We start from the raw sequence: 12,434 nt of genomic DNA, 5'->3' as shown, positions 1-12,434 counted from the left end.
TGACGAAAGCTTAGGGGACAAAGAGGACACAGGCCTGCTTAAAATGATGAGCCTGAAAGTTGAGAAGAGATTACAGATATTGGGGGGACTTCAGTAGTGGTTGAGGATACTGGATTTTGTGCAGTGAGGAGTTTAGTCATTTCAGTTTGACAGTGGAAGAATGATCTGTTCAGTGTGGGTTTTAGGCTAAAATAGTTCTTGGGCCTAATGCAATTGCAATCAAATCTCAGTGAATTATAATATTTAGGAGAGCTCTACAACATGATACCAATATTCAACTACACGAGTCATCAGGTGAGAATAAGGAAGAAAAAGACTTAAAAGTGTAATGAAGAAAGACTTGTGACAATAAATGATGGTGGGAAAATTGATTATTTATAAAAAATCAATTTAGGTTCTCATTTTACACCATATACCAAAATTAATTCAAGCTCAAATGGTATAGTGTAAGAGAAAAATTTTTAAAAATTAGAAGATAATGTAGATAAATGTCCACATTCTGGATGCGGAAGGATTTTTTTGGACATCAGAATCTCCTGTATACTGCTGGTGAGATTGTAAATTTGTACAAACATTTAGGAAAGCAATATGCTCCTATCTTGTGAAGTTGAAGAGCACATACCCTATGACCTGATGCCACTTCTAGATACACACACTGGAGAAACTACTGTACACAAGGAGATGTTCACAGCACCACTGTTCAAGATAGTAAAATGCTGGAAACAACCCAAACATCACAAAATAAGAGGATGAATAAACTGCAGAACATTTGTAAGTAGAATGCTATATAGCAGGGAAAGTGAATGATCCAAAGTACCTCTGTCAACATGGTTAAATTAAAAACACATCATGTTGAATGAATAATTATGTTACAGAAGATAATGTACAGTATAACACCAATTGTATACAATCATAAAATATGAAAAAAGTACTACATGCTGTTTAGGAAAATGTACTTATTTAGTAAAAGTATGACATCATGGGAAAAATAAGCTCCAGATTCAGGGTCATGGTAACCTCTGAGATAGAAGGGATGTGACCGGAGACTGTTACATAGGAGACTTCCACCAGGTTGGTGTTTATTTCTTGAGTCGTGTGGTTACACTATTGTTATATTACTCATCATGGCTCTTTGTAAGTCTAAAATGTTTTGTTAAATAAGATTTAGGATGATGCATATTCCTTATACAAATTGAAACAGTATCTCAGTATATAATTTAATCTTTACTACCTACCTCTGACCCATGCCCCAAAATATTCACTGTTAACAGTTCCAAGTATATTCTTCCAGACTTTTTCTAGATATTTACCTTTTCTAGATATCTATATATCTAACTATACATCAGGTTTCTCCTAATATAGAGTACTACTTAACCTAAAATTTTGTAATTCTTGCTTTTTTCACTTAATGCCATAGATACCTTTCCATATGAGTACATATACATCTCCCGTATATTTAACGGCTACATAATATTCCATAGTATGAATGTACCATAATTTATTTTACTATCCCTCAACTGATACATATTTAAGTTGTTTATATTTTTTGTTATTAAAATTCTTCAGTGAATATCCCTGGTAAACCTTAGGAGTATTTTTGTTTGAAATATTTCCAGGGGGAGGAATTTTTAAGGCAAAGACTTTCTAAGAATTTATGCTTAGCAATGAAAGAAATCCCAAAGGAAATCTGGTATACTCCTGTATGTAAAAATCAATGTGTAGAAAGCTCATGTAAGTAAATCACAAAAGCATTAAAACTGTAATAGAAAAATAAGCTATGAATGCTAATAGACAATTTGCAGGAAAAGAAATATAAATGACTACTAAATATGTGGAAAATATTTTAACTATTTTAGCTCTGTAATTAAAGAGATGAAAGTTATGATTAGTTTCAAATTTGGGGCCTATCAACTTAGACAAGATGAGAAAGGGAGTGAGAGTGTTGGCAATGTGGTGGAACTTAATCAAGGACTTAAGGAATATTCTTATCCCTAGACCATTAATTCCACTATTATAAATTTAATTTGAGGAAAAAAATCAAAGACGTCCTAAGTAGACAATCATTGCATGTGTTCTGGGGCAATGGCTCTTTTTCTTCTTTTTCTTTCCCAGCACACATCGAAACAGCAGAGAGCCCCAGTCACTCATTTTGTGCAACACGCCTCTGATGTCCTGACCATAGTTGATTGGACCAGACATGGGTACCTGACCTAGGCTGGACCAAAGCCCCCTATCCAGGGATTCTAGCCTAACTTCTGGATGCTCTCTTAAAAGGAGCCAATGAAAATGTGAGAGCTTGATCTGCTGTTTTGCACCATGTAGCCTTGTCCTCAGAGAAAACCCCTCTTTAATGAAAGAAAAAGATAGAGTACAATCACAGCAAGGGACAGAGACAAAAAAAGACCTCAGGGCTTTCCTGTCCTGCTGCTAGTCCCTGCTAGCTGAGGCTGTGTGTCCCTGCCCAGAATTCTAACAATTCCTCCCCTTTGCTTACACCAGCTAAGTCCCTGGTAAGGCTCCTGTTGCTCTGACTCAAGAGAGAGAGCCCTAGATTCTGCCCTATCCCTCAATATCCCGGCACACAGAGAGTGAAGGGTCATGAGTATCCTAATTCTTAAATCTGAAGGTGGCCTAGGGAAGATGTGAAGGAATGGAAGGAAGAATTCAACCCCGGTTGAGCACTTATTAATAAAATGAAAATAATCTATGTGACTCATTTGGATAGTTCCTGGCCTATAGTAACGAATAAACAAATGAACAAATAAGATGTCAAGCCAGGAGTGAATGAGAGCTCTGAGTGTCACAAGGTTCAGCTTATATATCATGCCCTCTTCTTCCTTTAAAAATTTTTTTTCCATTTCCCCCTCCTGGTCACAAGGTATTACACTGGGCTCTGGGCTCCCATAATAATTAGCTCTTGATCATAACATCTTGTAATACACTAGAGTGATAGTACTTATTATGTCTTATTCATATTTGAATTTTCCCAGAGCACAGAGTAGTTACTTAAATGTTTGGAATGAATGCATGAGGGAATGATTAAGTGAAATAATGAAAATTTGGTTAGGAAAGTTCTCTGATATTAAATGTTTGAAAGGCTTATTGAAATGTACTCACCATGATGATCATGATGATTTCTCTTGAAGCTGAGAACTTGCTCCCATTTGCCTCTGAGGCCAGTGACTTTTAGTTAATTATAACTTTTTTCCTCTAAAGGTCAAGAGAGCTGGAATTTTATACTTTGAATGAGTCTCTTCCAATGCTTGTTCTTCAAAAATACTTTTTCATAAATAGTTTGTTCCAGTTGCCAACTGGTTTGTTAACCAGGTCACTAACCATCCAAATCTGAGAATAGAAGTTTGTTTTGTTTTGTTTTGTTTTGTTTTGTTTTGTTTTGTTGTTTTTGGCCGCACCTCATGGCATGCAGGATCCTAGTTCCCCAACCAGGGATCAAACCTGCGCTCCCTGCAGTGGAAGTGCAGAGTCTTAACCACTGAACCTCCAGGGAAGTCCCAAGAATATCAGCTTTATTGACTTTGAAACCCACCAGACAGAACATTTTCAAATACTACAGGTGACTGCTGCCATTATCCCTGTTTCAAAGCTCTTTAAGACTAAGTTTTCCAAAACAAATCTCTTCAATAACAAGAAGGTTGATTTGGATCCACACTGCAACCTAACTCCACCAGCAAAGTGTGCTTCTCACCAAAGACATAATGGGGCTTCTTTGTTATTTTGGAAAAAGGCTTAAATATCCAGGGAAATGAGCTAGAAAGGTTTCATGTTTTCTACATATTCTACACAGCACTGTATACAAACCAGATTGTATAGACCATTTCCCAGGGGGGACAGGCAGTAAAACAGTTTTGACTTTCAGTGCCTGTCTTCTAGTCTTAACTCCTGCCCAAATTCTGCCACTTACTAGCTGTATGACCTTCGAAAAGAAAATAAGCTTTCTGTATCTTAGTTTCTGTACCTGTAAAATGGGATAAAATTACTTACATTAACAGGTTCTTTTAAGAATTAAGAGAATACATGTAAAATGCCATTTTTCCTGGCTTATAGGGTGGGAGTTCATGTTGATGATGATGGAAGACTTGGCCCATCGTTTATGCTTTTTTTTTTCTTTATGACATTGTATAGGACATTTAACCTCTGTATCTTATTAGTCTTTCCTTCTGTAAGATGGAGAAAAGAGTAGCCTCATATTCAGTTACTTGGCCATATCATTAGCAAACAAGGATTTAAAAATAGAGGTAACTTGGTACAGTGTGAAGAGGACTGGCCCTTGGAAGAACTGGATACAAACTGTGGTTCTACTAGTTACTAGCTGTGTGGCACTGGAAAACTTCCCTAATACTCACTTTTTTTATATAAATAAGAAAATAAACAATAAATAAAATGGAAATAATATGTATCTACAGAATTAAGGTTCAATTAAGTATTGCATAGGAAAGTGAGCTAAATTGCTATGCACATGTTTGCAGTTATTATTACCAGCACAAGATTGGATATATTGTCCTTATTGTTTTTTATTGTTGTTGTTGCTTTCTTGCTTGTTTTAATAACAGTGTATTCAGATTTCAGTTCTCACCCTCTTTTGGTTGTCTTGCCCCTTGAGAACATTTTAGCAGTGATTTACCTTATGTTCATAGGTTTTACCCAATTTTATTGATATGTTAAAAGCAATGTTTGCTCTCTATGATAGATAGATAAGAACCTTAGATGCAATATTTAATCATAGGCTGCACCTTCTAAAATATGGCCTTGGTGTTTTAAGTGATACAGTAAAAATAACCTAGTGAAAAGCAGCAGTTTGCTAAGAATAAAGTTTATTTTCGTGTTTGGTAGGTCACTTCACCATCTCTCCTCATGTAAGTGTATTCTAGGGGAACTTAACTCTGTAGGTGCAATTCTTAAGAATATCTGCCTTGAGTCTTTAAATAAAGCCCAACAAATAAACTCACCTTGATAAATTACATTAGGAAAGAATTTCTAGCAGGGTCACTTTAAATGGTTTTCTTTCATGCTTAGAATTAGATTTCACCTAAAGATTTCATTTAGTTCAACCAGTAGAAAACCCCCGATTCAGGGCCTAAGAGTAAACTGAGGTTTGGAGAGGTTTAGTGACTTGGCCATGCATTATTAGTAAGGATTTTTTTGGGTGTAGGTTATAGACATTCGACTCCAAAGTGGCTTAAACAAAAAACGGAATTCACTGGGTCATACAACAGAAACTAGCTTCCAACATAGCTGAATCCAGCAGCTCCAATCATGTTCTTAGAACTCAGCATTTGCCAACGTTTTCCCCACAGTATTGGCTTCCTACAGTATGGAGGAGAGGGAGGGAGATGGTCATAAGTAGCTCTAGCTTACATCATTTCTATGGTTTATGATCCAAAAGGAAGAGAGGCATCTCTCTCCCAGCTTTCACAGAGCAAATTTCGTGGAAGATCAAAGTGATCCCCTTGGATCCAAGAGAGATAACCCATCACTCTTGGTCAACAGTCCCACCAGGATCACATGAAGTGAGGATTGTGGTCCTCAGAGGGAAAGTGGGGATGCGTGGGAAGCAGATATCCACCACACCAAGGCTAGGGCATTATTAGGGTGGGGCTAGGACTCAGTTCTAGTGCCGTTCTGAAGGTTGCGGTGAGAAAGAGAAATAGGTAAGCTTAGAGCAAAATAGTTTAAGCCTCTCTTAAAGGTGTATGAATTAGAAATGAAGATAAAGCTCTGAAGTGATGTTAAGTCAAATGACCATTTTTTTTCTTTTACTTTCAAAAGTATATGGATATTGTAAAATGCAAATCCCTGTTATTGCTAATGAATGCTCCTACACGCACTTGATAATTTAGTGTGGAAGTGGATTGAAAGGCATGCCTCTCATTTCCTTGCTCCTTGTTTTCTTCCTGTCACAGAGGGGTATTCCGGAATATAATTTTGAGGGGAAAAAAAAGACAAAACTTAAAAGAAAAATTTCTAAGTGGATAAAAAGTATTAAAATGTGAAGAAAATAGGGCTTCCCTGCTGGCGCAGTGGTTGAGAGTCCACCTGCTGATGCAGGGGACACGGGTTCGTGCCCCGGTCCGGGAAGATCCCGTATGCCACAGACCAGCTGGGCCTGTGAGCCATGGCCGCTGAGCCTGCGTGTCCGGAGCCTGTGCTCCGCAACGGGAGAGGGCACAACAGTGAGAGGCCCGCGTACCGCAAAAAAAAAAAAAAAAAGTTTTCTTTTTCGATTAGAACTAAGCATAAATAGATGTCCTCATATTTTCTTCTCCTGCATCCCAAATGGACTGACTTGCATTCTTCCTGGAATATACATACCCCTGGGATGCACTGCATGGACCTCCTTTAGAAACTATTGGTCCAAGGAAAAATCTCTCACATAGGCAAGGATGTTTCCATTTAAAAGAGACCTACTCGTTTCAGTTACTCAGCCATTTTACAGAAAGTGAAAGAGTTTTGAAATGAATCATCTTCACAGAGATTCATAATTTGCCAGCAAAATCCCCACTCTACAAAATGTGAAATGTTCTAAGCAACAGCTGTGAGCATTTCAAACGTGCACTACTCTTGGACAATTCAATTGTTGCCAAGGGAAATTGAGTTGGCTTTAAAATCTTCCTTGGTTTGAATTCTGCATTTACCCTTAATCAGAAATTGAGCAAACAAGTTCTGCATGGCTGGGGCACTGAACTTTTCATGAAGACTGGTATGGGAAACTGAGATGTGGAAATGTAAGTTCCTTGAAGGTGGGAAGGAGACTGGTATTCTAGCCAGTTTTGTAAGGCCTAGGGGAGGTGAACTTTTCAGAGCAAACACAGACACTATCTATACAGTGACCAATCACCTGGAGTCAGTAGAGGAAGCCTGCTTCCATATAAGAGCACCATCTTTTCCTGTTTCCCATTTCAGTTCAAAACAGGAATTAAAAAAAATTTTAATGGCACAAAAAAACTTCTTCAAGATCCATTTCTGGGGATGTGCATAGAAATTTGCAACACCTGAGTGCTAAATAACACAAACGAGAAATAACAATGCATTTTTTGGTTATTGTCAGTTGTATATATGTTAGTTTTATTTATATATAGTTCTATTTCCTAACTGTATAGAAAACATGATATAATGCGAAGGGGAAAAACTACAGAACGGAATACACAATTTTAATGAAAAAAATACTGGACAGAGGTACACCAAAATGCTAACAGTGGTTATCTCTGGGTTGAAGGATTATAAACGTTATTTTTTGTACTCAGCATTAAGAATTTCTTCCTTCCTTCCTTTTTTTTTTTTAACCCTCTCAAAAGACATACGTAGAATCCACTCAAATAGAGCAAGAGTCCAAGAATATTCTCTGGAAATGCACCACTTGGCCTAGGACTCACTAAGGATGCAAACATATCTCTAAATATTTTATCACTTGTTCTAGCTAGAGTTAAGTGAAGCCTTCTCCATAAACTCTTTCGGATCCAACTTGCCAGTGAAGAGCTCCCAAGCTCCCGCAGTTTGAAGCTGGGTTTCCCTGAGCTCTGTACAGCGGGTGGGCCCAAGAGGTTGATCTCAATAAATGATCACAGAGCGTAGTGACCGCGTTCCCACCTGCACAAGTTACACCGAACTGGCCCCAACCAGGCTTGCAGGAGCTCCAGGGAGCTGATATTCAAAACAGAGGTTTAGGGAAAAGGAGACTAGGCGAGAGAGAATTCGAAGCGATACCCAACCCTTGGCCGGGCTCCAAGGGTTCAGATTTCCGTGCCAGGCCTCCCACAAGGTGGAGCGGAGAGCGACTGCTGGGGGCTTTACAGCCCCGGGCTGCGAGGGGCCCATCTACAAAGGCAGCGGCGCACGGGCTGCCTTTCTTTCTATGCGGCGCTGGTTCCCGTCCGAATGGGATTCCTCGAGTCCAGAAGGGCCAGCCTCGCCGCTGAAAGGGGCGGAATCAAGGGCCAGGGACGCCCCCACCCTTAGCCGACCCTTGCCCTGGAATCCTCAGGTTGCAGACTGCCGCCGCCCAGAGGATCCGCACAGCGCGGAAACCCATCGCACTGGTGTCAAGCGCACCCCTCCGGGTTTAAGGAGCTCCTCTCAGGCCTGGCGGCGGCGGCGACTCCCCGCTTCAGCCTACCCCACCGCCTGGCGGAAGCGGCGGCAGCGCGGCCGGAGATCGCGGTTGCATCCGGGTCCCTCTCGCCTCAGCCCAATCCTCGGCCTCCTCTCTTCCCACCCTCCTGTTTCTCCGCCCCCCCGCCGCCAATCCCCGATCGGGTCTCAGCCCAACATGCTGACAAGGGAGTGAAGGCGGACGCCGGCCAATGAGGCCTCGCTTCCCGTTTGAAGCCTCCAGTGAGTGGGCGCTGGAGGCGGGCGCTGCTGGCCAGAAGGTTCGGTTGCGAGTGTGCCATGGACTCAGCTGCCCGGTGATATTGACAATAGGAGTGAGAAAGGGGCATTGACGGGGACCTACCGCGGGCACCGAACGGCGGCTCTGGCAGCGGCGGCTCCAGCCCCAGCGGCTCCTTCTTCTCCTTCCTTCTCCTCCTGCTGCCGCTGCGGCTCCAGTCTTCCTCCCTCCCTTCCCCCCTCCCCTCGTCGTCGCTGCAGCCGCCGGGTCCGGGGCAACGAGCAGAGGCGCCGCCCGCCGGGAATGTGAGCGAGGAGCCACCGGCGGAGCCGCAGCGGGGTCGGTGCCGATTTGATGGGACGGGCCCGCGGGGGAGGATCGTGAGGCCGCCGCCGCCGCCGGAGCGCTGAGGTTCAGGTCCGGCCGTGAGGCCTAGAGGCGCCGCTGCCGCGGAACCGGAGGGACGCCGCGCCGGACAGCCGTCGCCCCGGGCTCCCTGCCGCTGTCCGGACCTCCCCCCGCACGCCCCGGTCCCGCCACCCGCCCCCGCTGCGGCCCTCTCTCCCGTCTCCCGCCCCTCCGAAACCACAGATCATCTTCGGATTCTTCTCCAGAAGCTTCAAGGTAACTTCGTCCCTCCAGCACCGCGGCTCGTTTGCTTCCTTTCCTCCTTTCCTGCCTCCTACCCGACCTTCTGGGGAACCTGCAGGGCACCGGCTTGGGGAAGGCCTGGCCTGGGCCGGCGAGGGGTGCGATGGGGTGAGGTGAGGGAGAGGGAGCGCCGGTCCCACTTGTCTGATTTACCTGCAAATGCTTCTGAAGATGCCTTTCATTCACTCTGCCCTCCACCCCCCTTTTTCTCCACCTTCCGGCATTGGAGGCGTATTCTTGTCCCCCTTTATCCACTGACGGGGGCGGGGGCGGGGAGGAAAGGGGGATTGGTGTAGTGAGAAGGATTCTGTAGCAGCTTATCTTCTCCAGGGCTTGGGGTGGCGCGGGGTGGGGTGGGGTGGGTGGGAGCAAACGGAGTATGTGAGCATCCCTACAGACCAACCTCTTCTCTGTCTTTCTCCTCCACCCCAGTACCCCCTTTGGGTTATCCTGTGCCATGGAAATGCCCCGTGCCCAATGCTTAGAGGATGATAAAGCTTCGGGCGTCCTAGCCCAGGGCGAAACCTGTTTCCCCGGGCTTTGTACGGACCCGCTGCTACTGCACGTTCAATTCTGCAGCGCTTTAGGGTTGAGATCCTTGACGTTTACCCTGGGCCGCGGGCAAAAGGGGCAAATGATTAAAAAAAATTTTTTTTTGCTACCAGTAAATCATCTTTAGAGATGGGAGATAAAGAATAAAGGAGAGACAAAAAGAGTGGAGGAGGAACAGGATTTACGGAAATCTTGTGTTGTGAGGGTTAAATGTAGTCTAAATAATTCACATACCAGATTGGAAAAGCAGCCCCTAAATTTACAACATACAAATGTGATGTGGAGCTTCTTGCAGATGCAGTGATTATAAATTTTTAAGTCATCTTACTTCTTCTATAATCATTCATGGTTTGCAATTCCTTTTTATCTATCACATTTTATTTAAGGCTAAATTAGATTGCTAAAAACTTTTTTAAAAAAGAGTACCAAACAGGACTTCAAGATTCCAAACCTCAACGTCATATGGTTTTGTTTGTTTTTTGTTTATGTTTTTGTTATTTTTACTTTGTCAGAATCCAGCTAATCCAGGTAACTTTTTATTCTCACACATTCAGGAAGAAACTCCCTTACTCTTATTTAGAGGTTAAAAAACACTTATGTTATGTATTGGAATGACAGGTGAGTAATTGCATTTCAGCATTTCCCCCATGTGCGTTATTTCTATTCAAGTCTGCCATTAATCTTCCATGGAGCATGGGGCCTCGAGCCTCAGTGCCATAGAAGTGATGGCATCTGTTTAAATTGGTGAATGAAACTGAGCTTAATCCTTGTTACTTTTAGGAAATAGCCTTCATTTTAATGATTTGAGAATGTTAAAAAAAATCCCAAAGAACTGTTCAGTTTCATTAGTTTGATAGAATGAAAATTAATATTTGATGATGAACTTCAAGGGAACTCAACTTGGTTGTCTAAGTAGGCTGTGAATTTGTTTTTATTTCAACTTTGGTGTACCATTTCATCATAGTTTTGTTTATTAAGCTTTAGTAACTTCAGATGGCTTCATTCAAAAAGAAGACTTCTTTGAAATGATTTTAATTATGCCTTTTATGTGTTCTGTTTAAAGTAACCTAGCTTGTCCTCCTTTGTGGTGTGGTGTAGTTTATCATAGCTAACACAGCACATTGCATTAGAAGTCATGGTAGTTGGTAGTTGAGAATGTCTTGGTAGTCTTGGTAGTTGAGAAATTGTAAATTTCACCTTGCTGTGATACAGCGGTGTAGACTCTTGAAGTACCATAAGAGTTTCAACTCTAGAGCCCATTCATAATATTAACTATCTTGGGAAAATGTTTGGATGGAAATTTTGTAACTGCAGAATAGTTCCTCAATTACTTCAGGATCTCAAGATGAGAAGAGCTGTGCAGTTAGAAAATGAGTAGATGTTCAAGTATAAATGAACATCTTTTTTTGTTTGTTTTTTTGTTTGTTTGTTTGTTTTGCGGTACGCGGGCCTCTCACTGTTGTGGCCTCTCCCATTGCGGAGCACAGGCTCCGGACGCGCAGGCTCAGCAGCCATGGCTCACGGGCCTAGCCGCTCCGCAGCATGTGGGATCTTCCCAGACAGGGGCACGAACCCGTGTCCCCTGCATCGGCAGGCAGACTCTCAACCACTGCGCCACCAGGGAAGCCCTAAATGAACATATTAAATGCATATCGTAGTGGGAGTAGCACAATGCATTAGCATTACAATATTGCTTATACAGTACTTATATTCTATTTTCCACCAAGTTTTTCTGTTTTCCCATTGAACATGTGACTGCTCTTAATTGGCTTTATTTGCTTTCTTTTAAACATATTCCCATTTTCAAAAATAGTGTATGGGAATTTTAGAATTTGAGTAACTCACTTGTACGCTTCTACCTCGGGAATGTGTTGATGATACTTCTTTCTTTTCAGTAGGGATATGTCCTCAGCACCAACTACTCCTCCATCAGTGGATAAAGTAGACGGATTTTCTCGGAAGTCCGTCAGAAAAGCCAGACAGAAGAGGTCGCAAAGTTCCTCACAGTTTAGGTCTCAAGGCAAGCCTATTGAGTTAACACCTCTGCCGCTGCTAAAAGGTAAGGCTCATGACCAGGTGATGGATTCCTTTTCAGTTGATCTTTTTGTATCTGTATATAATTTTCTTTTTTGTAGAGTTCCATATTTGTTAAAATTCCGTGTTGCAAATTGAAGGGATGGGAGGTTTCCGACATGTTGAAGTTATTGGTGTGTGATACACCCACTCCCCCTTTTAAAGGGTTCAATTTAATATAAATAGCCATGGGCAAATGAAAAGAAACTTATGATCAGAGAATCTCTCACATTGATAAGTAGAAAAACTGAATGCCACAGAAAATTTATGAGGTCTGGGTCTGTGTTTTTCTTATTGTCTTCTGCTGACATTTAGATGTATACATCGTATGCAGTGACAACTACAAATTGTACAGTTTTAATCACAGGAGGTAGACCTAGTAGAGGAGATGGTGCCATTAACTTACATATAGAAAATGATGTTTGAAATAATTCATTTTTTTAAAATGAGAAAAAATTATCAGTAATTGATTACATGCATTTTTGTTTTCAGATAGTACAAATAGAAAAAGTATTTGATGATCGTATTGTTTATGGAATTAATATGAGACCTTTTTTTTCTAAATTAAAGCTTTTACCTTTTGTTTGAGTATGTGGGTACTTTTTGTTCCTTTTAATTTTTATCTATTTACTTTATGTTTATGAACAAGCATTGTTTGAAATGTATCCGAACATAGCATTTATAGCATGGAGCTATTGGAATCTATCGTTGAAGGTAGATTTTTGTCTGCTGAACACTTAAGAGTGAGGAGAAAGGGGACGTGAACAATACAATGCGCTTTAGTGGCTCAGAGGAAATCAAAAAACTTGGT

The 12,434-nt window shown here is 41.7% G+C and overlaps 1 protein-coding gene across 5 annotated transcripts in view; it reads left to right on the top strand.

The window, feature by feature from the left end:
• The first annotated feature begins 8,392 nt into the window (after positions 1-8,392).
• Positions 8,393-12,434, top strand: part of PPP2R5E (protein phosphatase 2 regulatory subunit B'epsilon) — a 159,160-nt gene continuing 155,118 nt past the window's right edge. For 3 of the 5 annotated variants that reach the window (XM_082619905.1, XM_082619907.1, XM_082619906.1), the window contains exons 1-2: positions 8,393-8,971; positions 11,446-11,609. In XM_082619905.1, the coding sequence (XP_082476031.1) occupies positions 11,453-11,609 (157 nt within the window). In that variant the 5' untranslated portion in view covers positions 8,393-8,971; positions 11,446-11,452. The remainder of the gene's footprint in view (positions 8,972-11,445; positions 11,610-12,434) is intronic. The other 2 variants (XM_082619904.1, XM_082619903.1) reach the window with 2 other exon arrangements.

The sequence above is a fragment of the Mesoplodon mirus genome (assembly GCF_964341445.2).
Source record: "Mesoplodon mirus genome assembly, chromosome: 4".
In the NCBI taxonomy this organism is placed as follows: Eukaryota; Metazoa; Chordata; class Mammalia; order Artiodactyla; family Ziphiidae; genus Mesoplodon; species Mesoplodon mirus.
Note: the sequence above shows the minus strand (reverse complement) of the source record. Positions and strands in the feature narration are given on the sequence as shown.